The 27,245-nt window shown below is 38.0% G+C and overlaps 1 protein-coding gene across 12 annotated transcripts in view; it reads left to right on the plus strand.

Annotated features, from left to right (window-relative positions):
* DLG2 (discs large MAGUK scaffold protein 2) overlaps positions 1-27,245 on the plus strand; it is a 1,735,130-nt gene that overhangs the window by 1,197,697 nt on the left and 510,188 nt on the right. For 11 of the 12 annotated variants that reach the window (XM_072969091.1, XM_072969075.1, XM_006197467.4 and 8 more), the window contains one exon: positions 26,116-26,285. In XM_072969091.1, coding sequence (XP_072825192.1) covers positions 26,116-26,285 — 170 coding nt within the window. Of the gene's footprint in view, positions 1-25,712; positions 25,741-26,115; positions 26,286-27,245 lie in introns of those variants that run through there. The other variant, XM_072969082.1, reaches the window with a different exon arrangement.

Below are 27,245 nucleotides of genomic sequence, written 5' to 3' on the forward strand. Positions count from 1 at the left end.
GTGTTGTCTTAAGTTGCTAAATTTGTGCTAATTTTATAAAGAGCAACAGAACACTAATATATACATCATTCTAGGAATTCTGACTTCATTATGAAAAGCCTTCCTATGTATGTTCAATCACACCCAATATAAAGTGAGTGTGCAGGCTTGAGACATAGACGAAGTGAGATGTGACTTTCCTCCTAGTTAGATCAGGCCCCAATCTGAGCTCAGGTCTCAGTGGTTGCCCCAGATGAAAGATGTAGAAGTAAGAACATAGTATTTGGAATCAGAGGGCCTGGATTTCAAGTTCTACTTTCTAGCTAAGTGACTGTAGACTTCTTCTCAAGCTCCCAGTTCCCTCACTGGTAAACTGAAGAGAGGAGCATGTATCTCAGGAAGCTGAGGTAAGGATTAAATAAAATAGTGAGTGTGAAAGAGTTGTGTAAAATTCAAAGGCCCCAATCTGCAGAGCCAGCCGTTTAACAGAAAACTGAGCTTGAGCCACAAGTGTGAGGCAGCCAGGAAGGGACCCTTAAGGGCGACATGATTCTAAGATGCCCCTCAGTGTATTACACATCCTTGTGTAATTCCTTCCCCTTGAGTGTGGGTGGGAACTGTAGGAACTGTGAGTATGGTGGGACAGCACTCCCATGATAGTATTACTTTATATGGCAAAAGAGATTTCACAGATGTAATGAAAGTCCCTAATCAGTAGACTTTGAGTTAATCGAAAGGGAGATTATCCCTTCTCAGCTTGATGTAATCCAGTAAGCACCTTAAAAGTACAGAGATCACCTTGCTGGCCTGGATAAGCAGACTTCCATGTTGTGGAAGGACCCAGGAGGGATCCACTTGGCAAAGAGCTGAGGGCAGCAATCCCCCGCCTACAGCTGAAAGATGGGAGCTGTCAGTCGCACAGCTGAGTTCCGCCAATAGCCACATGAGCTTGGAAGAGGACCTCAGGCTCCTGAATGAATGCAGTTCGGCTGACACCTTGACTGCAGCCTTGTGGGACCCAGAGTAGAGGACTCCGCTAAGCTGTGCCCAGACTGCTGACCCACTGAAACTCTGAGATAACAAATATATATTGCTTTAAATTGCAAATAGTGTGGCAACTGGTCAAGCAAAAGTGAAAAAACATAATACGGACTTTGTGGCATTCTGGACTCTGAAATTCACGTAGGCTGAGCTGCAGACCAGCCTGCCCCTGCCAGCACCACCACACTCTGATCTTCTGAAATTTCAGAAACACTTCTCAGGCCTCATGGATGGGCTCAGGCCTTTCACACACCTGATGGCAGGAAATGAAAAGCAGTCAGAAACAAAGGGTGCACTAAGGTTGGAAATAGGGAAGAAACCAGTCCCCTCAAGGGGAGGGAGAGCAGAGACAGAGATTAGCTGAAATCCATTATTGCATCTGACGGCTAGAGATATGAGTCTGAGCTGGATTAAGGGAGAGAGCCAGAAGCTAAAGGGAAAATGTGAGATGAGAGCTAAGGTAAGAGGCAAAGCAAGAGGGCATATGTAGTTTAAATGAATTTCTTTCGATAGTGATCTTTTTCCTGTGCAGCCTCTTTTTAAATAGAACTTCTTGTGTGTATATGTTTATGGATATGATAATTGTCCTTTGTGGAATATGTATACAATGGAGGAGAGCAGACAAAAACCAAACAAAACACAACATACTCATTTTCACACTAAATGAAGTCAGTTAAGTATTAACATTTTTCTTAATTTTTTTTTATTGAAATATAGTCAGTTTACAATGTTGTATCAGTTTTCGGTGTACAGCATAAAGTTTCAGTCATACATGTACATACATATATTCATTTTCATATTCTTCTTCATTGTAGGTTACTACAAGATACTGAATCTAGTTCCATGTGCTACACAGTAGGATCTTGTTTATGTATTTTATACATAGTAGTTAGTACCTGCAAATCTCGAACTCCCAATTTATCCCCTCCCACCCTCTTTACCCCTGGTAATCAAAAGTTTGTTTTCTATGTCTGTGAGTCTGTATCAACATTTTTATACACTTATTTCTGGGTTTTTTTTTTTTGTGGTTTGGGGAGGGGATTGTTTTGTTTTGTTTGCTATTTAGTTTAGGTCACGCTGTAAATAATATTTAGCATTTGTTTAAATTTGCATAACCTTATTTCATAAACTTTTCTCTATATCCTTAAAAAAAACCCTTACACATATTTTAATCGTTTATTAGTATATTTACTATTTACATTGTTACAAGTTTCAGTTATTTTCAGTTCCTCAGCATTTTAAATAACTGACAATTGGTTGGAAGACATTGTTGACCTTGTTTCTCATAAATTCCTTAGAATATATTCCTAGTAGTAGAATTTCTGCACCAAAAAGTATGAGCAGTATAAAGAACTTTGATACATATTGCTAAATTTCCTTCCAAACCGACTGTACCATATTTTACTTCTTCTGCCAACAGTGTTGGAGAGGGCTTGTTTTACAGTCAGCCATTGGCATTTCATGTGCTTGCACATATGTGATTTGGGGCTGTTTACCAAGGCAAACAGTGGTATATTTCCTTGCTTTGTTTTGTGTTTATTTGAGTAACAGAAAGATTGGACTTTTGAAAAATGTAACAAGACATTCATATTTTTCATTCTAGAAGTCGTCATTAAAATTTGATAGTATTACCTATCTTTAAAGTAAGAACATTTTTGGAAGAACAGTAGATTTTCTTTCATAGCAAAATAGATAGATTTCCATGCTTTGAAGAATGATTTTTATTTCAGCTTTTGTATCTGAACCATAAAAATGCCCTCTGTGTGGCTTCAAGTCCCAGGATTGCTGAGGATCAATATTGATCTGTCATCCTGGGGAAGAGCTATCACATGACAGCCTCCACGTGGCGATGCAGCAATGACATTTTACACAACAGTGCATTTATTAAACCCATCCACAGCACAAAAGCAGCAGGTAGTAGCAGGCAGAAGAGATGGCTACTCGCCAGTTTCCTGACAAGTGACACAATTTAATCTCTTAGCCCTCAGCACAATCATTTCTACTCCCAGACAAGATGGGGAAAAAAAAAGTTTTCGTTAAATCCATTGCTTCATTTGTTCCTCCTGTGTCTGTTTACAGGTAAGGCTGGCTTTGTCCTTAAAAAGCCAACACAACATGCATATTGATTTTTGAATAGGAATGTTATTATTCATACTGAGGTTTGACTATACTGACTAAAGATTAAGAGGTCAGGGACCACTGAATCAAGAACCAACCCCTGTGTGTAAACTACAACATTGTCCTTTTGGCTGTCATTTGACGATTCACTCTATTGCTTTTTCAGTAATTTACACCCATTAACTGACTAGTAATTTTAAAACAATAATATGAGGGGGAAAGAGGGGCAAAGGAGAAGAAAAGGGGTAGATAAAGGAAAAAGAAAGAGAAATATTGGTGATCATCAGGAGATGAAGACGTCATATAACTTGGAAATGGAGAAGACAAACCTAAACCTAAATTTTTCTGGGGCAGTGAGAAGCATTAATATAACAAAGGGAGCAAATTCTAAGTATCACAGTCTGAAATAGTTCCAAGACTCACTTTCTGACTGTTTAAGGAAATAAAAGATTTCCAGTTAAGTGGAAACAGCATAAGAGATTGCAAAATTCTTAGAGTACCTCTCCACCTTGAAACTTGCATCATCTGAATGATGACAAACACCTTATCAAGTCCAACATGTCAAATTCCACCAAATATGTGGTTGTTGCACCAGATGACTATGATGATGCTAAATTTTCTGTTTCAAGACAGAGACTTTCAGTGTCTTCAAAACCGTGTGAGCTTTTCTTCCATTATTGTTTTGAGGCTAAAGCAGTACATAAGCCCAATTGTTGCCTTGAACAAGATAATCTTCATGAGAAGGGAGATTTCATTATCCAGTGCAAATTACAGCAGCATTCTCCTTAGAAAAAAAAAAGTGTGATTGGAATCTCAGTGGGCTCATTCTTATAGGTAATTTCCTTCCATCTCTACCCACATAATGAAAAGGGTAAGAGAGAACAGTCATCTGTCCTTTGATTTCTTCTGTCAATATTATCAGCCCTAATAAAATCAATAAGCAAGTAGTTCCATGGTGGCTGGTAATGACAAGTCCTCAGCAATGTAGAATTACGGAAAATTGCTAAACAAGAAGAATAATTTCGACTATGCATCTGGTAGAATGCCAGGTACCCACGTGCAGTCTTTCAAAGCTAGAAAGTCATATTCAGTAGTTTCCCTATTTTGGTCAACTGTTACAGAATCTCATAAGAGAAATCTCTCTATGGGTTAAATGAAATAGTTTTTTGGCAAACATGTCACCCTTTTTTTTTTTTAAACAAATTTTACCAAGATTTCTGGATATCCACACACAGAAGAATTAAGTTGGATACTACCTCATACCATACATAAAAATTAACTCAATATGAGCTATAGACCTAAATGTAAGATCTAAAACTATAAAACTCTTAGAAGAAAACATAGGAATAAATCTTTGTGACCTTGGACTAGGCAGTGCTTTCCTATTATAACATCAAAAACAAAACTGATGAGTTGAACTAGGATAGTCTCCCTATTTTAAAATTCTTAATTTAACCACATCTGTAAAGTCTCTTTGACCTAAAATATAACATACTCACCGGTCAGAGATGAGGACTTGGACTTCCTTGAGAGGCTATTATTAAGCCTATCACAGATTTGAATAAATATTTCTTTAAAGAAGATATAAAAATAGCCCCTAAAAAAGATGTTCAACATTATTATTCATTAGTGGATTGCGAATCAAAACTACAATATGGTAATACTTCATAACCAGTAGGATGGCTATAATCAAAAAAGATATATAATAACAAATATTAGCCAGGATATGGAGAAATCACAACTCGCCATACACTGCTAGAGGGAAGGTAAAATGGTGCAGCCACTTTAGAAAATAGTCTGGCAGTTTCTCAGAAGATAAAAGTTACCACATGAAAAACAAATCTACCTCAAAGAATATACCCAAAGAGAATTGAAAACATACATCCTTACAAAAAAACTTGTGTAAGAATTTCATAGCAACATTATTTATAACAGCCATAAAGTAGAAACAATGTAAATGTCCATCAACAGATGAATGGACAAATAAATTGTGGTATATTCACACAATGGAATGTTATTCTGCCATGAAAAAGGTGAAATTCTGATGCATGCCACATCATTGATAAACCTTGAAACAGTGTTCTAAATGAAACAAGCCAAATACAAAAGGCTAAATATTATACAATTTTATTTCTATGAGATATCCATAATAGGGAAATCCATATAGGTAAAAAGTAGACTAGTGGTTGCCAGGGGCTGATAATGAGTATGGGATTTGGACATGATGAAGATGATCTAAAATTAGTGCTATGATTGCACAAGTCTGTGAATGTACTAAAAGTCACTGAATTGTACAAGGGCAAGTCTTTTTAAATTGAAGTATGGTTGATGTACAATGTTACATTAGTCTCAGGTGTACAGCAAAATGATTCAGTACACATATATATATGTACATATGTATATTCTTTTTCAATTCTTTTTTATTATAAGCCACTGTAAGATACTGAATATAGTTCTCTGTGCTATATAGTAGGTCCTTGTTGTTTATGTATTTTATATATAGTAATGTGTATGTTTAATACTAAACTCCTAATTTGTCCCTACCTCTTCCTTTCCCCTCTGGTAACCATAGTTTATTCTCTATATCTGTGAATCTATTCCTGGTTTGTAAATAAATTCATTCGTATCATTTTTTTTTAGATTCCACATATAGGTGATATCATATGATATTTGTCTTTGTCTGATTTACTTCACTTAGTATGATAATTTCTAAATCCATCCATGTTGCTGTAAATGGCATTATTTCATTCTTTTTTAAGGCTGAGTAATATTCCATCTTCATGTATGTATGTGTGTGTGTGTGTGTTTATGTATGTGTATATATACCACATCTTCTTTATCTGGTCATCTATCGATGGACATTTATATTGCTTTCATGCCTTGGCTATTGTAAATAGTGCTCCTGTGAACATTGGGGTCCATGTATCTTTTCGATTTATAGTTTTCTCCAAGTAAATGCCCAGGAATAGGATTGCTGGATCGTATGGTAACTCTATTTTTAGTTTTTTAAGGACCCTCCATACTGTTCTCCATAGTTGCTATGCTAATTTATAATCCTACCAACAGTGTATGAGGGTTCCTTTTTCTAAAAAAGACAAATTTTAAAGTACATGAATTATAGCTCTATAAATGTGTTATAAAAATATCCATAAATCTGTTATAAAAAATATTCAGTCATTCTTTTCTGGTATAAAGTATTCATTCTTATTTAAAAATCTAAAAAAATATTTCCAGTTTCAGAAAGCTCACGACTTCTTCATATTGCTGTCAAGATACAGGTATAATTCATCTGAAGTTCCATTATTTAGGAAAGTTCTTGAATCTGTTCACCAAGTAGAGAATACCTTTGGTTTGGGCTCCATGCCTCTGTATAGTCTGAGTCATCTTTGAAGTAGGCAAATATTATATGACACTCCTTTTTCCTAGACAAAGTAGCAGATATTTGACCTTGTGTCCCAGCTGCTAAAATATCAATAATTTATAAAAATGATCTGATAAGTAAAGTTTATATTTTCAAAAGCCAAAACAAATCACTGAGGTACATTAAAAGTTAGGAGGGTTAATTCAGACTGAGTTTTTTTAAGGTCCAATTATCCAAATATACTTAAGGAAGAAAAAAGAACATACCGATTCCTGGCAAAGAGAACAGTAGGATTATTAAAGCATAGATGTGGTAACTCATATCCCTTAAGATTGATTCCATGAGGCTCTGAATATTCTGATTTAATTCTAGTCCCTGCTTTGTGTATAGGGAGCAATTTCTAGCTTTATTTGTAGGTCTAGACCCAAATTTCCAGTTCAGACTGAAAGTTAACTAGGTGCACTGCTCGAGTGAAGGTGAGAGAGAGACCTGAGGCTCTCTGCCACGAACTAGCTCTGAGACTTTGGGAAGGTTACACAGCCTACTTAACCTTTGCGTCTTTCTCCATAAAGTGAGTTTAATACAGGATCTTTGGAAATTTTCAGTTTTAAAGTCAAATTCTGATCATTTGACTTTTGTTGACAGTCTGAGGCATTCAGAATGTACTATCTTGGCCAGGAAACCAGCTGCTTGTTTTGATTAAATTCGTAGCTCTAAGAACATGCAATCTTCATTACATTCCTGTAGCAAAGAGCAGATCACAATGTTACATGCTGATAAGGCGTTTGTTGCTATTTATTTCTAATAGTTTCCCAAGAAGGAAAGCTATTTTCTAATATTCTAAAGCTGTGTTTGATTTTGATGTTAGCAAAGAGCTCTTTGGGAGCCAGACCAAAACAAAATGGTTTGGGGGAAGAGGGGAAAGACACTCAAATTGTCTCCTGGTTTCTAGTTTAATGGTAATCTCAGTTATTTTTGAGAATGGTTTTCCTGAACAGTTATAAATTATGTCCTTATTTAGAAAGGCCCAATGATGTGGTAAGCTTTGTGCAAGCATCAAGTCATAGCAAACTGACTTAACAGAGGCCAAAATCATAAATATATTAGAGCTGCTCACTAGTCATTCAGTTCATACTCGGGCTGTGGCAACAGCAAAATGGAGACTTAAATATTATCTCCTGAGTGAGGTTTCTCTTCATGCTGCCCAGTCCAAACCCGGCAACCTTTACCCATAAGACATCCCTCCACCCTCCCACACCCCCCAACTCACCCACCTCTGTACTTGCACTTTAGATTCCTAGAGGAAGCTGAGGCTGGAAAGCCAGGTTAGAATTTAGAATTGTTAGACTCAGTTCTGCACCGGAAATTTTAGCACAGGAAGGGCAGGCCCCAGTCCCCAGCTCTCAGTCCCTCTCCCCCACCCTTATCTTCCTACTCCCAGCTCCTTCCTGTACCTTGAGGGCCCTGACACTACAATGTGCACGTCCAGGCTTCATCCACATCCTCTGCAAATAGCCGTCCTTTAGCACTTTTCAGCCTCAGGTTGTACATGGAGCCTGCACCATTAACCCTGAGGAACTTGAACTTGAGAAAGAGGTCCACACAAGAACTAAAGTGGGCTGCAGTCTGGGAACTCCACAGTAGGTCTGTTGTGGGAGAGGGGGAGTAGACCCTAACTGGTTGCCTCCCCTTGGATTTGTGGACTCCCCATGAAGTGACCATTAGTGAATATTAATTCTTCAAAGGTTATTGGCAGGTAGAACAAGGGAAATATGTTCACTGAATTTTAGGGCCTAGTGAAAATAAAATGAATAGGATTTGTATCTTACTGGTAGAGTTCTTGGCTTTTAGGATTTCTCATATTGTTTTGTGGTAGATATTCTTGCCTGTTTATAGAGAATAAGTTTTCCTTTGTCTTAGTGATAACATATTTATTTGCTTTTGGTGACTTATCTTCTTGAAACTATATCTAAATCTCTAAGCCCCCTTCACATGCCACCATTCTGTGTGTCTGAACTCTCATGTTATTTATTCTTTGTTTCCTATGACATCTAGCACTGTCCCTCACTCACAATAGACACTTAGAACTAGTAAGAGCTGCCACCCATTAAGCTTACTCCGTGAACTTCTGGAGGCTCAAAGAGGTTAAGCTACACGTGATTGAGCCAAAATTCTAATCCAGTCTATTTGATTCCAAACTCCATGTTCTTTCCACCACAGCATGTGGCTGCAATTAACTGCAGATGAGGAACTGAGCGTGTATTTAAGAATCTATGAAAATAGAGACCTACCGATATCCCATCTCATAGTGTTAAAAATTAAAAACGCAAACATACCTAAGTGACAGCCAAATTCTTTTGGCTCTTTGGGAAATTGGCATGTCACTATACAACTTTATATGAGAAGATGATAAAGATGAATTGATTTTGGTTTTGAAGATAATGTGGTTCTCTGGTTAGAATGTAACGCATGTTCATTGCAGAAAATTTGGGAAGTATAGACATTTATGAAGTGACTTAGAATCGTTCATAATGATGATCCATCACCAAAAGGATGTGCTCATTATGTTCCTTCATATTCGGTGCATATTTTTATGTACTTGAACTTTTCATCTTCCCTTTTTTCATTTAATATCATAACAGTCATTTCCATAAAACAGTACTTTACAAACGGTTAAAAAGGCTGCATAATTTCATGTCATATGGATATTTATTTAACTTTTACCTGATTTTGGATAGATAAGTTGTTTATTACATTGCAGTGAACATCCTTGTGGAAGAGATTAAAAATCTGACAGATATCAGAGAAAACCAAGTAACTTATTCCCAGATCAGTTGTTACACACACAGTTGTGGGTTGGAAATGTTTTAAAATGGGCTCCAGGGCTCCTCATTTTCACGGTTTTACTTCTACTCTTTTTGTGTTTTTAAATCATGTATCAGAGGTTTCCTTTTACATCACAGTGGAATTAATTAGGGCAACAGTTTTTACTTCCAGGCTTCCAGAGAGGTTAACATTCAGTATCAGTTACTCCAACACTCTGAGCTAAGACAATGTACAAGTCGGCCTTAGGCAAGTGACCTAGAAATTGTCAGTAAAGATCCAGATGTTATTAAATATCTAAGCTGTGAAACGCTGCATTCGGCCCAAATCATTTTTAGTTATGCAGGTTAGTCTGGTATTCAGAACACAAGCATCAGGACCACAGTTTATAACCTACAATACCCTGCTCCTAATTAAAATGTTAGTATCATTTCCTTTCTCTTCCTCCCCTCTATTAACGCCTTTAAATATGACAGTCTAATTTAGCAGTAAATTACGAAAGGGAAAAGCAGACCATTAGCAGGAAAGAAAATAATGCTTCCTTTCAGAAAACAATGAATTAAAGAATGAATTATTAGCTATTTTCTTTGTTCATGTTTGTATCAAAACATGAGTAAACTCTTTAATATTCATTATCCCAGATATATATTATAATAAAAATATATTTAATTTAGAGCTTCACTTAAAGGCTTTCTATTGAGTAACCCATTGTGCTGGGTGTAAGAGTGCCCCAGCTGCCTTACATGCCGGAAATTCATCTCCTCTGCATTTCCACTTCGCAGATGTTCAGGCTAGAGCATCCAACATGCAGATCTGAGTTAGAAAAGGGAATGGGCAGAATCACTTTTCTGAGTGTGGGGAGTGAGAGGAGTAGTTTCAGCGTTTTTCAGTCTAGTGGGGTACGAGGTCTTGAGTCTGCTGCTCTCACTGTCATCTCCTCCTGTGGCAAGTCACTGCAGCTGGGAAACTGAAGTGACAGGAAGTAAAGCAAGTATTTACTCCACTGACACTGAGTCTTCCATTTTACTCCTAGACTTTTGTGACCCATTTGTCTTGTAAATGTTCACTGAGTATTCTGCTGTGGATCAGACCCTTGGAGCTGAGAATAGAGTAGGAAACAAGCAAAACAGGATCTGTGCTCTGTCAGTGGAGCTTTCAGTCCTGTATAGCAATAAAAACACATTTAGAGTCAAAGTGAGTGCTATGAAAGTGTTGCCAGTGACTAGGTTCTTGTCCTGTAGAAGCAAGAATTCAGAGATGAGACATGGAGGTTAAGAAAGTAAAGTGGGGGTTTATTAAGGGATGGATAGTACACTGTCAAGCGGAGAGCGGGCAGGCTCAGGTGAGTGGCTGCCCTGAGTTTCTTTGACAAGTTTGTTACATAGGGTGTAAAAATGAATGGGCAGAATGTTCATTGGGGAGGGAAGGGTTTGGGATCATATTCCCTGATTTCCATCCTAATTCCACCTTCCTGAAGGGAGGAGGGATTTTTGTCCTTATTTAGTCTGGATCAGAAGTGTCATGGTGTCGGTGCATGATGGGTACTTCTAATCTGCAAGGCTAACTGTATTGAAATAAAGGCATAATGAGCAAAAGGTAACATTCGGACGCTGGAGATTCCTGCCTTTTTCCACCTTTCTTTGTTGGCCTTCAGGCCACTTGTCACCCCAAAATGTGTGATCACTTATCAGCCCAAAGGTTCCTGCTTTTCTTTCTCTGCCAAGGGTCCCCTGTTGTTTACATGATTTATGATTTCCTGCATTTGGCCCCGTGCCCCTCCTTTCTGCCCAATTTCTGCCATTTGGCCTGTGTCCCCCTTTCTCTGCTCGTATCTAGCTATCTGCCTGCTCTAACAAAAGGAAAATATCTAAGCTGTGAAACGCTGTAATAGCGTGGTCTGATCTATTCTGGAGTATCCAAGGGAAGCCTTATAGGGAGGAGACATTTAAGCTGAGACACAAAGGGTAAGTGTTAGCCAAGTGTAAAGGGCTGGAGGAATCTTCAGGCAGAGTAAACAGGTCCAAAGGCCAGAAGAGACATAAGGAAGAGGTCACTGGGACTAGAGCTGGTGAGAAGGGATGACAGGGACAAGATGCATATGGAGAGATGGACATGAGAAAATAGGAAGTCATTTGTTCTTTATCCTTCTAAAAGCAATCTTTGTGTGTTTCAGTGAGAAAATGGCTGAACTAAATTGTTATCTGTAAAGATCACTCTGGTTGCTGTGGGAGTCTGGCTTGGCTGACAAGGGCACATGCAGGGAGAGCAGCTTCAAAAGCTATTGCAGTAATTCAGGTGATAAATGATGGGAGCTTGGACTAAGATGCTGACAAGAAGATTGAGAGAAGTGGACAAATTTTGAAATATACCTAAGGGGTAAACTAGAAAAGGGTTAATGATTAATTAGAGCGGGGTGTGAGGAGAAGTTGTATTCTTTCAAATAAAGCATCAGTGGCTTCTTTGCCCCGGGCCCCATATCAGGTGCTGGGGATACAATATCCTTGATTTCACAGAGTTCACCATCTAGTAGAGTTATCAAGGGTGACTCTGAGCTATGGAGCATAACAATTGGCAGAGACTGGCAGAAAGACAGTTGGAACATAAGTTCTATTTTGGACAATATTAAGTTTAAGATGCCTGTGCGGAATTCAAGTGGAGATATCGCATAGGCAGTTAAACATAGAGATTTGGAACTCTGAGAGATCTGGCTGGGACATAGTTATAAATGTTAAAAGCCAATGAAATTAAGAGATTGCTTCAAAAATGTGTACGATAGAAAGAGAGAACAACCTAGGACTAAGTTGAATTATTCTGAACTTTTTGCTATAAATCAGACCAAAGATTTTTAAACTGAATAATGCAAACCCCTTGTAGTACATGGAAAGATTTATGTAACTCCATTTCCAGATCTTTAATTTGACCTGCCCAAGAAGTAGGCTGCAGCTTCATACTGGTTCTTTTTTGTCATTTTTCCATTTATAATTGGTCTTCTCCCATTTTACAAATGAAAGCTATAGACCTACCCATTCCAAATCCTGCTGCGGCTGTTTCCCACTTACTATTATGTACTATTTAGCACTGTTTTACTACTTATTTAACAGAACAGTTTTATGACTAGATGTAGATAACAATCTGAACTATTGCCACCTGGGATGAGAAAGTCAGTGTCTCTAAGTGATTGAGAAGTAAATCCTTTTTTTTTTTTTTTAAGTTATGAGGTTTCCCATTCTTTGCTCTCAACAAAATTTAAAAGCAGTTATCATCTGATAGATAATTAAAATAATTTTCATGGTAGATCACAGGATTTGGGGCATGTAACTTGGAAGGAATTCAAAGTTCTCTTCCCATTCTCGTCTCCTCATTTATGTGGACAAAGTTATCTCTGCACTTTATTTGTAGAAGTGAAAACTAGGAATTCTGAATCTTGTCTCACTCTCCCCTTGATTCATATTCATCAATGGAAACATGAGCCAAATTTTAAAAAGCTCTACCCACCCCATTAAGAAGAAACAAATCCCCAGTACAATTACATTTTCATTGACTTATAAATGGAAACTCATAGTTTCCATTTATAAGTTATTTTGATCAGTGTGTAATATTAGTAATCATAAGGCTAACTCAGTCAAGAAGAAATTTTTTTTAACATGTGGAGTCTTATAGGATATTTGAAAAATAAATCACAGGATTTATGTTTGTATACGCATTTCTGTTTGAAATAAGTATGTTACAGTGATCCATGTAAGATATCTAAAATAAATTAGGTTAAAACTCTGTGCAACTAACATGAAAACATAATTTCAAGGAGAAAGAAAAAATGTAAAATGTCCAACTGCTAAAAAAAAGTCTTAATTTATATCTTGGTGATCATGGCTTTCAAATTATTATATCCTTACATTCCACTATATACATTTGAAATAATGATGTGACAATTAAAAGTAAAATTCTACAATTCACAATAGGCTAGAAATTATAGCCTTTGTTACTGTTTAAACTTATGAGGAGAAAAATTAGATGTCAACTTAAAGCATGGAAAAAACAAAGGATTTGGTTTTTTTCTTACTTCTGCTTTTTAAAGTATGAATATCAATAGATTGTAGAAAAAATAAATGAGAATTTAAAAATGAGTGAGCAGAGTAGTAGGAAGAAAAGCAGAAGAGTCACAGAAGCCAGGAGAAGGTGCTTCACGGAGGGAGTGAGCACTTGGCCTTAACATTGTTGTAAGATCAACTGAGATGAGGACAAAAGAGACTGCCTTCGATTTGGCCAAAACTAGATTTCTGGTGAATTTAGTAGGAACATTTTCTGTGTTTTTCTTGGTAGGGGCATTGGAGAGGACTCAGATTAGAATGGGATAAAAGGAGATGAGGGAGGAAGAAATAAGAGAGTATATGTAAAAAGCTCTTTGGTAAAGAGCTGGTCTGTGAAGAGGAAAGAGGTAGGACAGTAGCCAGGGGGAGATATCAGGTCAATGGAAAGCTTTGCAAAAGTGGGAGATACCGAGTATGTTTGAGTGTTCGGAGAATGGGTCAGCTAGAGAGAGTGGGTTTGAAGATGCAGGATGTAAAGAGACAAAATGATTAAGTGAGGTCTTAAAGAAAATGTGAATTGATAGGCCTTGGTATCAGAAGAGACAGTTCCTCCATTGCAATAGGTTGAGAGGAGAACAGCATGGATTTGGATAGTTGGGTAGGCGTGTGTGGGAAGTGATCTAGAAAAGGAAGGGTTTGGAGACTGTTAATTGCAGAACAAAGGCTAACAAGCCCACCAGGCTGTTTGGAAGTCATGAATTTATAGTGACTCCCGCTATCCGTGGATTTTTCTCCAGCCTGACCCTGTTCAGCGGCTCTGAAAGAAACAATGAGGAAAATGGAGGGTTAGATTCAATCAGGATTGAGGTTTTTGCAGACAATTCTAACAGGACTAAGTGACAACAGCTCCTCGTCTTGTTTTCTTGCCATTTATCACTCCTGTTTATGCTGTTGTAATTTTTTATTTCTGTCTCTTTTCTGCCATGTGGATTTGAGTAAGTTATTTAACTTGTCTGGTCCTCAGTTTTCCCATTATAAAATGTAGCAATCTGCCCAGAGTATTTTAAGGCTTTAAAAATGAAACAAAATATTGTTGGGGTGTTACATAAACACTTACTCCTCCCAGAGGTCACTACCTTTATTGTCACAGGAGTTCCAGGAAATGTGTGGTTTTACTTTTGGACCCCTTTCTGATCCTCTTTATCTTCTAGGAGCTTCTTTCTTCTGCTGCCCTGGTGCCTATGGCTTCTTCTAATAAGTTCTTCCACGAAATTGCCCCTCAAAGAGTCCCCTGATCTACCCAAGCTCTAAAATGAAGTCCCATAGTCTCCATGGACAATTGTGCATAATGTGTGGATGACTGCCTCTGTATTTTGAAAGAGAAATTTATTAATTCAAAGAAACCCATTTACTGAAAGCACGAAGATATTTGTGAGCAATGATGCCCTTTCTGGTGCCCTAATCCTCCTGGCTGCCATCCCCAGGCCTGTGAATTTTATCCCCAGAGCTGAGAACAACTTTAAGGGACTGAGCATACCACTTGTAAACACCCATTCCACCATTAAATCAGGGAGCTCCAGTTCTAGCTTTATGAAATCACAAAAGATGGCCAGCAATTTCAAAATGTGTTATGACTTTTCAACGCAAAATTAATTTGAATTTATTTCATGAAATGTGATTTAGCCTAGAAAAAGATGAGGGCTGTAGATATTATGAAATCACATAAACAATAACAGCTGATTATTGTAGCTCAGAAAAAGGTCAGGAAACAGCATCACTAATCATCTACCCTCGACAATTAGTATCTCCAGGCAATTTAGCATTTTCTGCTATATAGAGAATTGCTCACAGTCTTTGCCAATGCTAAGTAATTCCAATAATTATGGGTTTGGATAGAAGAAGGTCTTCAAACTAGAGCTATCAGAATTCAAATTTGACTGTATCTACTTTATTGTTGACGAACCCAATTCGAACTAGGTAGAATTACAATTCATTCATTCATCTAATCATTGATTAATTTGTTACTCAACTGTTTATTGAGTTCCTGCTCTGGCCCTGCCACTGTGCTAGGCACCAAGCATAAAATGGTCAACAAGACAGACAAGGTTCCTGCTCTAAGGAACTTACATTTTCATCTGGGCAGAAGATAAGCACATTTACAAAAGATCATAAGTAATAAATTCTATGCAGAAAATGAAGCAGAGCAATGGAGATGAAAAGCTGGTGCTACTTTTACACTAAGTGATCAACGAAGGCTTTCAAAGCTGGGGGAACAGTAAGTACAGTCCCTTAGGCAGGACTGAGCTAGGCACATACTAAAAGGAAAAGTAGGGCCAGCGCAGCTGACGTGAAGGGGACGGAGGGGAGAGTGGTAGGAGCTGAGAACACAGGAACAAGTGGCAGCCAGGGCTTTGTGAGGCAGGTCAGGGGCTTGGATTTTATTTTACATAATACAGGAAGGGCTGGGAGGACTTAACTCAGAGTTGAGTGATACTGTCTGATTTAAATTTTAAAATTATGCACTCTGGCTTCCATGTGGAGAATGTATTACAGAGAACAAGAGTAGAACCAGGCAGCCGGTGTGTCCAGGCAGAAGAGGTGGTGACTTGGACTGCGTGGTAGTAGAAGAAATGGAAAGAAATTGATGGATTGGGATATATTACAGAGTTAGAAGTAATTGATCTTGCTGAAGGAATGGATATGGAGGGTGAGGGAAGTAAAGGATTAAGGAAAACTGGGTGGATGGTGGTACCTTAGAGTGTGAAGAGTTGTGCCAACCACTGGTGGTAAAACAGAAGAAAACAGAGATCAGATTTCTTCATTCATAGAGCTCCATTCTAGTGGAGAGAGATATAAAAAATAAGTTATATAGGTGCCTTACTTGTTATTGAACTGTACAAATGCTGAAAAATGTTTCCCTGTAACAACTGATGAATTTACTCACCATGAGATTAATATTTACAATTTTAAAAATCTTTAAAAATGCTGAAAATTTTCTCTGAAATATTTTGTACATCTCAAACTGTTGAAATCACTTACAGTCAAATCTGTATTTGCTCTGCATAAGTAGAAGGGCACAGAACATCAATTGGCTCATAAGATACTGCACACTTCCCATGAGGGAACATGAAGACACATGTTATATACATGGTAAGTGAAGAACAGTTCAAAATAAGGGGCAAGGTTACAAGCAGTTTGCCACGTGATATACTTGAATTCTTGCTTATGGTTCCATCCTCATCTTTCTATGAAAATTGAGCTCCAAGAATTAAAATAATTGTATGAATAATAATTTGAAAGGAAAACCTAAACTCTCAAGATTGAAAGATGTGCTTAAGCTCAAACTAGTCTTGTATGTAAGTGATACAGGCTGCTGTCCTGGTGATATGATTTGGGATCTTCTTATAAATCCCCTCCTCCTCACCTCCTACATTAGAGCCATCAGTATCTTTCTCATTCACCACTGTGTTCTCAGTGCCTACAGAGTACCGGGCACTATGTAGTAGATGGTCAATAAATATTGGTTGAATATGTGTGTATATTATATATTTCAACTAGTATTTAAGTTCTTATCCTTAGTGAGCAGTTTTGTTTAGACTTTACCCTCTCACTGGTGTTCTTCCTTTATTTTTTAATTCAAATAAGTCTGTGAATGACAGCCTGTTTCTTAGGGTAATTAAATTTGAATTGATTCAGTTTACTGCAGGAGAAATGGGAGGACATGAATTCTCATGAGACAAGGTTACTGGACAGGATGAGGGAAAGTGTGGATATTAGCAGCAGAGGTGTCATTATTAACTTTCCTATTTATAAAATTCATTGATTTATTTATCAGACATATTCAGTGCCAGCTCTGTGCCTGGCCCCATTGTAGGCACTGAAGATACAGAAGTGAATAAAATAAGGTTCCTCTCCTCAAGTGATTCATGATACATAAGGTAGAGATAAACATTCAAACAAAGGATTTTCTCCTTTTCCTCACTTCCCACATCCAATCCATCACTATATCTAGTAATTAGCCCTCTCATCTGTCCCTTTCTCTCTGTCTTTATTGCCGCTGGTCTAATCCAGGCCACCATATCTTTTATTAGGATTATATAATAGCCTCCAACAACAATCCTTGCCTTCCTCTACCCTAACTGCCCCATAACCCCAAGTCTAACCAGTCTGCACATCTCTATATTGTACCTAGAAAGCTCTTGCAAAAACACTCTTTTAGCTTTAAGTACTACAATGGCTTTCCATTGTCTTTAGGTTCAAGTCCAATTCCTTAGCATGCCTTGCAAGGGCCTTCAGGACTTGATCTCTTCTCCTCACCTCACCAGCCACTAAACTGTCTGGAACACTTCTCCCTCTCTCTGTTCACCTGGCTAACTCCTATTTGACCTTCAGATCTCAGCTACCTCAGTTGCTCCAAGTTTTCTTTGACCTCCCTAATCCTGACAAAGGTCTCCCATTATATGCTCCTGCAACACCTAGATCTCTCTTGCCATAGCTCTTATTATACTGAAGTTTAGTAGTTTGTTTTACCATCTCCCCTATTAAACTGTAAAACCACCTCAGAATGGACATTAGTCTTGGAAAACGAGTAGAGTACTCAGGCAAATGTGGGATCTGGAGGTGACTACTCCAGGCAGGGGGAGAAGCCTGAGTCATGAACTTGAGTGGTGTTTGAAGAAACTATACTGATACAGCAAGAGACTAGCCTGGGAGGTGAATAGCAACCAGATATGGAAAGACTTGTGTTATGTGAAGAAGGCCTTTGAGCTTTATCCAAAAAGGCGGGTGGACCAGCCTGGGTTCCACAGAGCCCACTGAAGAGTGCTACCACTGGGCCACAGGAAGCCTTTATGTGGATTAGAAAAAGATACCCACTTCAGGAGCACAAGTCAATGCCAGTGTGCTTGGCTTGGAGAAAGGGCTTGCCCTGGATTTCCTTCAGTACTCACTAGCCCCCCTCAGTCATACATGGTGCCCTGACCCTGAATTCCTCCCAGCCCTCTGAGGGGTCACAAACAAGGGCCTTACAACAAGCTGTGCTGTGTTCTCTTCCCTCCTTGCCACAGAAATCACAGAAACTCTGCCTTTGTCACATACAAACAATTATAAATAACATGTGGCTTCTGAGTAAGATTTCATTTGAAGGAAGGGTTTCTTTGCTTAGATTTTTTTAATGTTTGAAGGTCTGCTGTAGGCAATGGAAAACAATGGAAGACTGTTAAAACAGGGAAATAAAGCAGTCAGGTGTATTTTCAATAACACCATTCTCGCAATAAATTGGAAGATAAATTGTAAAGGGCAAAGCTAGAAACAAGGAGACTGGCTACAAATTTTTTTCCAGAATCTAGCTGATTGACAATAAGAGCCAAAGTAGGATAAGTGGGTATAAAGGAAAAGCTGAATCTAAAAAATGATGCAACAGATTGGATGTGTGGCTGAGAGAGACGGAGAACTCCTCATTTTGGATGATGGAATGATTTACCTTGATAGAGAATGAAAAGTACAGAGCTGTCCATGGAGGGAGGATAAGGAAAATTTGGCATTCTGCTCCATTGAGGTGCATTCCAGACTTTTAAGTAAAGATAGGTGACAGGCTGAGTTCACCTTGAATTTAGATTTATAGAACACCAGAGCTAGAAAAGAATTGTAATATCATTGAACTCAACAGAGAGACCAAAAAAAAAAAAATGGAAAGTGGCAGAATGAGGATTAGAATTCACATCTGGTTCATAATTTACTGCTCCTGGTGCCTCTCAACTTTTCACTGAAATGTTCATCAATATCACAAATTCAAATCAAATTAGAATGAGAAAATGTAAAGTTATTGATTTCCTATATGCTAATCCACATCAGTTTCTAGGATTGGAATAGATCTTAATAGAGGCAAAGAAGAAGTCAAAGCCAACATTGGCAAATGTGTTTCTTAATGTATAGTACTTAATTTTAGATTCTGCATGGATACGAAATCAGTCTATAGCTTTTTTTTTTTAAAATGAAAATCCACCGTGTATTTGCACTTCCAGCATTGTGGGCAATGGGGATTTGAGTGATTAGGAAACCTTTCACGAGGCCGGGGAGTGTGAGCTTGCCCTTGAGTGAGGCTGGTTCAAGTTGGACACTTGGGAGGCGGAAAGCACCATGAAATAAAATGCAGAGGCAGGAATGAGCTTGTTATATTTCGGGGACAGTGAGGATGTGGATTGACTAGAGCCTGAGCTTGAGACGTACAAAAAAAGGTTAGACTTAGAGGCCCTTCAGTCACACTCATTTATTCTTCAGGGACAACAGTGTAGCAGACACTAGGAATACAAAGATAAACACAGCTTTTATTTGATATGAGTTAAGTAACTCTTGATGAATTTTGAGGGGAGAGGAAATGTTGATAGAGTTGCTCTAAGAAGTTGAAACTGAGCTGAGCTTACACGTAGGGTGAAGTAGAGAGGAATTAGGTAACATAGCATCAGGAAAACCAGCTAGAAACCTACTGCATGAATCCAAATGGAAGGTACCAGACCTCATTTCTTGAAAGTTGACATACAGTCCTGTCTGTGGTCAGAGTGTTGGACTGAGTGGACTAAGTAATCTCCAATCCTATGAGCCTCACTCTTGAAAATTCCTGTTTAGTGCCTCTCTCCCACATTGCACTCACCAAGGTACCTGGCTCGAGATTTGTTACTGGACTCTGCTTTTCTGGGAAAATGCCGAAAGACCAATCACTGATGCTGAAATAGCAATTTCTTCCTCCAGTGTGGAAAGCTGTGATCTTTCCCAGATGACAGCTGCAGAGAATCCGGCAAGCGTATTATATAAGGGAAATGAAGTGGCAAATGGAGAGAGAAAAACAGTCTATTCACTGTAGGAGATGGCGTCTATGGATCATAAACCCAAGTTACTGTCACCCAGAATTAGAGACGAGGGCAGGAGCCCTATTTTTAAAATGTAGAATGGAGTGGTTATCAGTTGGCCTTTGCTGTAGGGAAAGAGTCTCATATAAAATGAGTGCTGGAAAATGGCTCACATACACGCAGTCTCACACAGTGTGGCAGCTGTGGTCTCCTGGTCCATATTCCCTTAGAGACTTCATTCCAAATAATGAACAGCCGCAACACTGAGGGGATTGGGTCCAGAGTCAGCACTCAGAACTTCTGTCGTAGTCAGCTGGCTCTACGTAAGATTGAGTTCCCCCATTCTTTTTAGAGTGAACTAACACTAGCCAAATTGAGTGACCCTTTACAACCTTGAGCAATGGTTTTCAGAGGATAGTCCCAGACCAGTGTCACCAGCATCACCTAGAAACTTGTTAGAAATATGACTCCTCTCTCCTGCTCCAGACCTACTGGATCAGAAACTCCCTGGGGGTGGAGCCCAGCAATCTATGATTTAATAAGCCCTCCAAGTAACTCTAATTCACTCTAAAGTTTGAGAACCATTTCTAAACATAGTCCTAAAGTTCAGAAATCTAATTCTAAAACTGAGAACTAGATTTTGTTTGAGAATAAAATCTAGGTTTTGTTATTTGGCTTGGCTTTAAAGCTTTCTGGTATGATCCTTGATCCTACTGATGGTCAGCAGTTGGTATTGGTCGTGAAGTAAGTCCCAGAATTACTTTCAACAAGCCAGAGATATAGATGGTGCAGTGTGTGAGCTTTCAGATTCCCTAGACAATACTTACTGTCGTTGTAGACCTCTTTTAGCTTCAGTTTCTTTTGTAAAATGAAGCAGTACCTACCTTTTAGTGTTTCTGTCTAAGCAGATTAGTACATAGTGAAAATACATCCCACTGTGTGCCAAGCATCACGCCGTTGGAAAAAACCAAAGGCCACAATTCAGGATAATAAGCACATTTCGGTGCTTTTGTAAATACTGTATTTTTCTAAACACAATCGTACACTTAATTAAATTTGAATAGCAAACACAAGTAATTTTTGAGTTTAACTATATCCCCAACATGGTATAGAACATATATGAAAAAGTATTTATTTATCTGAATTATGATTATCCTTGTTTTTATCTGAAATCCAGATTTAACTGGGTGTCCTATAATTTGATTTGCTAACTCTGGTAACCTTATCAATATTTTGTACTGGCTTCCTGGTGGAGGAATACTGGACTAGCCAGTTGAGCCAGGGATGACTTCCCAGAAGACAAGATAAACTTGAATGAAGTGCTGAAAGGAAGACAGGAACGAGCTAAGGGAGAGAGCACATGCAGAGTGCTGGTTGCAAAGTCTGCCTGTTAGAAATTCTTGTTGGCGAATAACGAAGGTCCGCCCAAGCTTGCTTGTTGAAAAGGGGGAATGAATCAGAAGGAGACTTGGAGGATCCTCTGAAAGTTGAGACTGTATTGGACAACTAAGACCCAGGAAGGACAGCCATGAACTGAAGCACCGGGGGGAGTCCATGGGGAGCCTTCCTTCTCCCTGACGTCTGTACTTCTTTCCATACATTTGCTTTGTTCCCATCTTCCTGCAAATAAGCTTTTGCCACTTTTCAGTCAGTGCAGAAGAAATGATTCCAATATTAAACTTTCAAGCTTCAATTTCTCCTGTTTAGATAGAACCTCTGAATCTCATAGTTTCAATTCCAGATTCCCCAAAACAGGGACTGTCAAATGTGACAAGTGAGCCGTGAGAAGCTGTATGAACCTGTCGCTCCTCCTGCAACCTTGTGAATGTTTGTTAGAGAGATAGGGCCAGCAGCTAATACTCCATCAACATGTTATCTGATGCTTCCAAAACATTAGTCCTTTTCCTTTTCTAAAAAACTGTTAAATTATGCTGATTTTTTAATTATTTTATTCTCAGTTTTAGTGGACTGATAGCACCTAATGAGGTCAGTGAAATAAATGGATTTTTAAAGTGAGAAGTTTCAGCAAGGAGGAACCTTAGCCAGCGGTGGATTTCAGATATCCTCAATGAATTTTTAACACATGCTTCATGAGAGGGCACAGGAAGACAGCAGGCAGACATAATTAAGTACATTTAGAAAAGGTCAAAATGATTTGAAGCCATTTGTGTCCGTCTCTATGTATGTGTGTGTGTCTATGGTATTTTTTCCTTTCCTCTGTTTGATAATGTAAAGCACTTGTCTTTTCTTTAAGTTTTGAGTATCTATTATTTGTTCTTAATGTACCTTTTGTGACTCTAAGAATAAAAGAAAAATTAGGCATTTTTGCCACCTTAACCCTGAGAGCCTTTCTGGTGTCATTATAGTTCACACAAAATCTATGCCGTTATTCTTTTTAAACAGATTCTGATTTTTATAAATGATTGATTGATCTCTTTAAGTGCGTACAATATAATTCCCCAGCTAGTGTTTTCCATTCGATGATGTATTATTGCATTTCATCCAGCACATTAAACATTGATCGGCTTTCTCTGTGATGTGGCCCTTTGGTCTGTAATTAATTCATCTTTTTGACCAAAGAGAGTAGGACTAAGTGGAGACGATAAAAAGAAGCTAATCAGGAATACTCCCTACTGTATAACCAGTAGCTGCTGCAAAGTTAACTTTCAGACCTGTGACGTAACGCCTCCTTTTGAATCAAGCCTTGAGGAGGTCTGAGTGTGGCTGGGTGTGGTTACATGTGTGGAGTGTGGCAAGGACAGAGTAGGCATGAGCTGGTGGGAATCCTGCCAAGTGTACTAATCCTTAGAGGCTTTCTCCAAGGCTATCATAAAGCTATAGTTTGTATCAGAACAACTGTTTTCTTTGTGGTGGGGGAGGGGGAAGATGAAAAGGGCAATTAAGTTACACTCTCTGAAACAAGACTTAGTAAACGCCTGATTTTTACGTTTTCCTTCCTCCCGGATGCCATTCATTGTATCTCTTCCTCTCTTCTTTATAAAACAAATTTCAAAAATCCCTTCGGTGTCCTGATTGCAGCTCTCTTCCTTTCTCCCCCTTCAGTACTTTTTCCTCCACTATAGTCTTGTCACATCTTTTCTTATGCAAGCCGTTCTTGTCTCTTTCATAACTGTAATAGCCTACTATTTTCCAGGCACGGTGCTAAATATTTCACATGCATCATCCTATTTAGTCTGGACAGCAATCTTGTTATCCCTATTTGCATTCGGAAAAAACTGAGGCTTCGAGATGTCAAGTGACTTGCCCAGAGTCACACAGCTCTGAAATTCTAGAGCTGAGACAAGCTCCCAGTTGTCTCTAGTTGTGGCCTACGTTCTTAGGCTCTCTATGGTGATGTGTGTCCACTACAGAACTTCTGGCAGAAACGAAAAATAGAAATACGCTTTTTAAAACATTCATAATTTCCACATCCACAAAGAACCAGAGCTGAAACTTTGTTATCTTTTTTCCAGTGTATTTTTAATGCATAATGAACAGATTTTTAAACAATTTTTAACACATAGATTTGGTGATTATTTTTAATGAATTAATACCCTTAAAGATTATACAGGGGAGGGTACATAGCTCAGTGGTGCAGTGCATGCTTAGCATGCACGAGGTCCTGGGTTCAATCCCCAGTACTTCCACTAAAGATAAAAAAAATAAAATAAGCTTAGTTACCCCCCCCCAAAAAAAATAAATAAATAAAATTAAAAAAAATAAAAACTCCAAGGGCAGATAGCCCTGACTGCCTTTAAAAAAAAAGTGTACAAAATTGCAAATCTTATTTTACGACAGAACATACTTTAATACCTATGAAGGAGAATAGATATTACATGCTATTTTAAATATCTTCAAAGTGGAACAAATAACTTTTAAGTATTTGACTTTTCAGTAATACTATATATATTCCAGAATATCTGTTTAGTACAAATTTTAGATGTGATTCTGTGGACATGTTAATGATGAAATGTTCTTTTTCTTTCTAATATTCTATAAGGAAATGTACTAGAATGTCCAAAGGAAATGAGACAAAGAAAAGGTTAAAGTTAAACCTTTTGTTTTGGTCCACAAAAATTATAGATTTATTTTGTATTGTAGACTTATATCTGAAACAACAAGCTCTGAAAGAGTGAAACCACTAACTTAATTACATGAGTGAAGTAAGGAGGAAATTTGTATGTAAATGGCTTTCTAATACAATGGATCAGAAATACGATGAAGGCTTCACTTTTTACTGAGACAGTGTCATGTGAGTTTGAAGCTAGTGATATATTTATGTTTCAAAGTGAATTCAAGTGGTACCTTTACTCACAAAGATTATCTACTAGTAGAGAAAGCAAATTAATTCTAAATAACTATGACCCTCCAGCCCAATGCTGTTTCAAGTGTTTAAGAAGAAGGGAAGTTGAGTGCCCTAGTTTGGCTTGATATTTTTTCTTTTCTATTTTAAGAATTTGAATAAAAACTCCTCCCTCACAATCATTTTTTAAAATTTATTTGAAACAATCAACTCTGAGTAACTTTGTATTGGCATAGGCTCTACAAAAAGACAAAACTAGGTTGGAATCATGCCCCTGCCCTCACCAACACTATGACCTTGTCAGTAAAATTTCATTGTCTACAAAATGAGAATCAATGCTTTATAAATGGTTTGATTTAAATATGAGCCAGTAAGTGAAGTGACTAGAATGATATGATATGGCACATAGTAGACCCTTTAAAATTTTCAATTTCCATCCTGTTCTCCTTTCAACAAATTCTTGAGCACAGCATCTTTGACTCTCCTATCAATAGCTACAGCTCTTTTATATATGGTATGTTACAGTTTACCCATACATCCATATATTTATCTATCTGATTATTCCTGTCACTAACTCTAGGCATACTTACTCTCTTTTAATGGGAAAGTTCAAAGAGATGAAGTGACTTGACTGTGGTCACGCAGCTGGTACACAGCTGGAACCCAAATCCACGCCTCCTGACTGCTTGTCCGGTGTTCTTAGCGCACTAAAGCTGCCTACTTCATCCACATGTTCAGGAAAAAAACATCTGATTTAGGATGTGATTCCCAGCAATTGACAATTAAGGATTCCACTGTATACAAAAGGAAAAAAATTAGTAGAATTTGAATAGATGTAACATACAGAATTTTTTGTTTTAATGTCAACCACTCCCTTCTATAGAAAGCAGTGTTTTAAGTTATGATTAGTATTCTGAGCACAGGGTGATGGTAAACATTATGTTTTTGCATTATCATGAGATGACAAAATTACCCACTCTCGAAGGACCAGCTGCCACAGGGCGGCTGGCACCCGTGATGCCTACATTCTCGGAACTATTTTAATTGGTAGTTTTCCATGATCCTTTTTTTTTTTTCAGTCAGAGAGGAAATGTATATGTAAACCTATTCAAGCCATAGCATCTGTTATGATGAGATGACATCACTGAATCTTAGTAAGTGAAATTGTTCTGTCTTAAGAATTTGAAGTTAATCAAGGTTCTCATTGAGCCAAGAGTTCCTGAAACTTAGCTCTTCAAACAGGTACAGAGATGTTATGGACAAAAAAGATAGGGAAATTCTTCCCATTCTTTTTATATACTTTCACTACCGTGGTATAACTTAGAATTGATGTGCACAACGTGCATGAAACTGTTCATCACATTACATGTATGCAGTCCTAAAAGAAAAAGAGGAAATGTTGAAGTAGGAATACGTGAGATCATATCCAATCTCTCATCAAATCGCTGACAGCTTTAGACAAAGAACTTAACCACTTGGAGCAGCTCTCTATACTGTGGATAATAAATCTTATTCCACAAGATTATGAATAGTTCCAATAGTTAAGAGTATTATAAATCAACGATTGTGCACTGCTACCAGTAACCACCATTTCTGCTCTATTTTCCTTTCTTTCAGGGTCAATGATTGTATCTTGCGGGTGAACGAGGTCGATGTGTCCGAGGTTTCCCACAGTAAAGCGGTGGAAGCCCTCAAGGAAGCGGGCTCCATCGTCCGGCTGTACGTGCGTAGACGACGACCCATTTTGGAGACTGTTGTGGAAATCAAACTGTTCAAAGGCCCTAAAGGTAATAGAAACATAAATAACTCACAGTAGGACAGCAGTGACAAACTATTTGGCTAAAGTTTATGCTGTAACCCACCTATGAGGTAGTCTGTTCTTTTATTCTCTGACAGTCAGTGCTTACCGTGAGATCTGAAATCCTACCATAACGGTAGGTTTTTAAAGAGAGTAAAAGAAACCGACGCTGTAAATATGAACTCAGAGAAGGAAAGGACAGACGTATGAAGACATTTTCTTATAAACAATAACGACAACCACCATCTCAATTTTTCTATGTATTTTTCCTCTTACTGGATCATCATGACTTAGCTGGCATGTTAATACTTCCTAATTTTTCAGATACCAGTGGTAACCTCTCTCCTTTAGTAAAATGGTAGTATGAAAAGTAATAACTGAAATGTTCGATCCTGAAATAACTATTATCATAATTTCGTAACACTGTTGTGATTTGTTTGGATTTTGTAATGCTCGTTTGTTGTACCCAACAAGTGCTACATAACATTTTATACTTGCAATAGTCAAAATAAGTTAAACTGTTTTTTTTTTTTTTGAAATGTTCACAAATCTCTTGAGGAAATTGCAGTTACCTTGGGGTGGGGAATCACATAAACAGTGAGACGAATCATTACGTTAGTTTTTAAAAATAGTCCTTTGAGCTCTGCTTTTCAGAATGATGACATTTAATGTTAGCTTAACAGTATTTCAGATTATTTTAGAAAAATCTAATAATTGACTTAAGAGTATTTTAAATATTTTAAAAGATTATGACTGGAGAGTTACTAGACTCTCTTAATAAATTATTTCTCTTCCCCTTAAAATCTATTTAATGTCTAATGCTATATATAATTAAAAAAAATAAACACACCACCTTCTCTGGAAGGTGGTGGTGGGGGATATTTAAGATCTCATACCCAAGAGTCAGGCAGGACTGAGTTTAAAAGCTTTGTTCTAATGAGATTGAGAA

Source organism: Vicugna pacos, chromosome 10 (assembly GCF_048564905.1).
Source record: "Vicugna pacos chromosome 10, VicPac4, whole genome shotgun sequence".
Taxonomy (NCBI): domain Eukaryota; kingdom Metazoa; phylum Chordata; class Mammalia; order Artiodactyla; family Camelidae; genus Vicugna; species Vicugna pacos.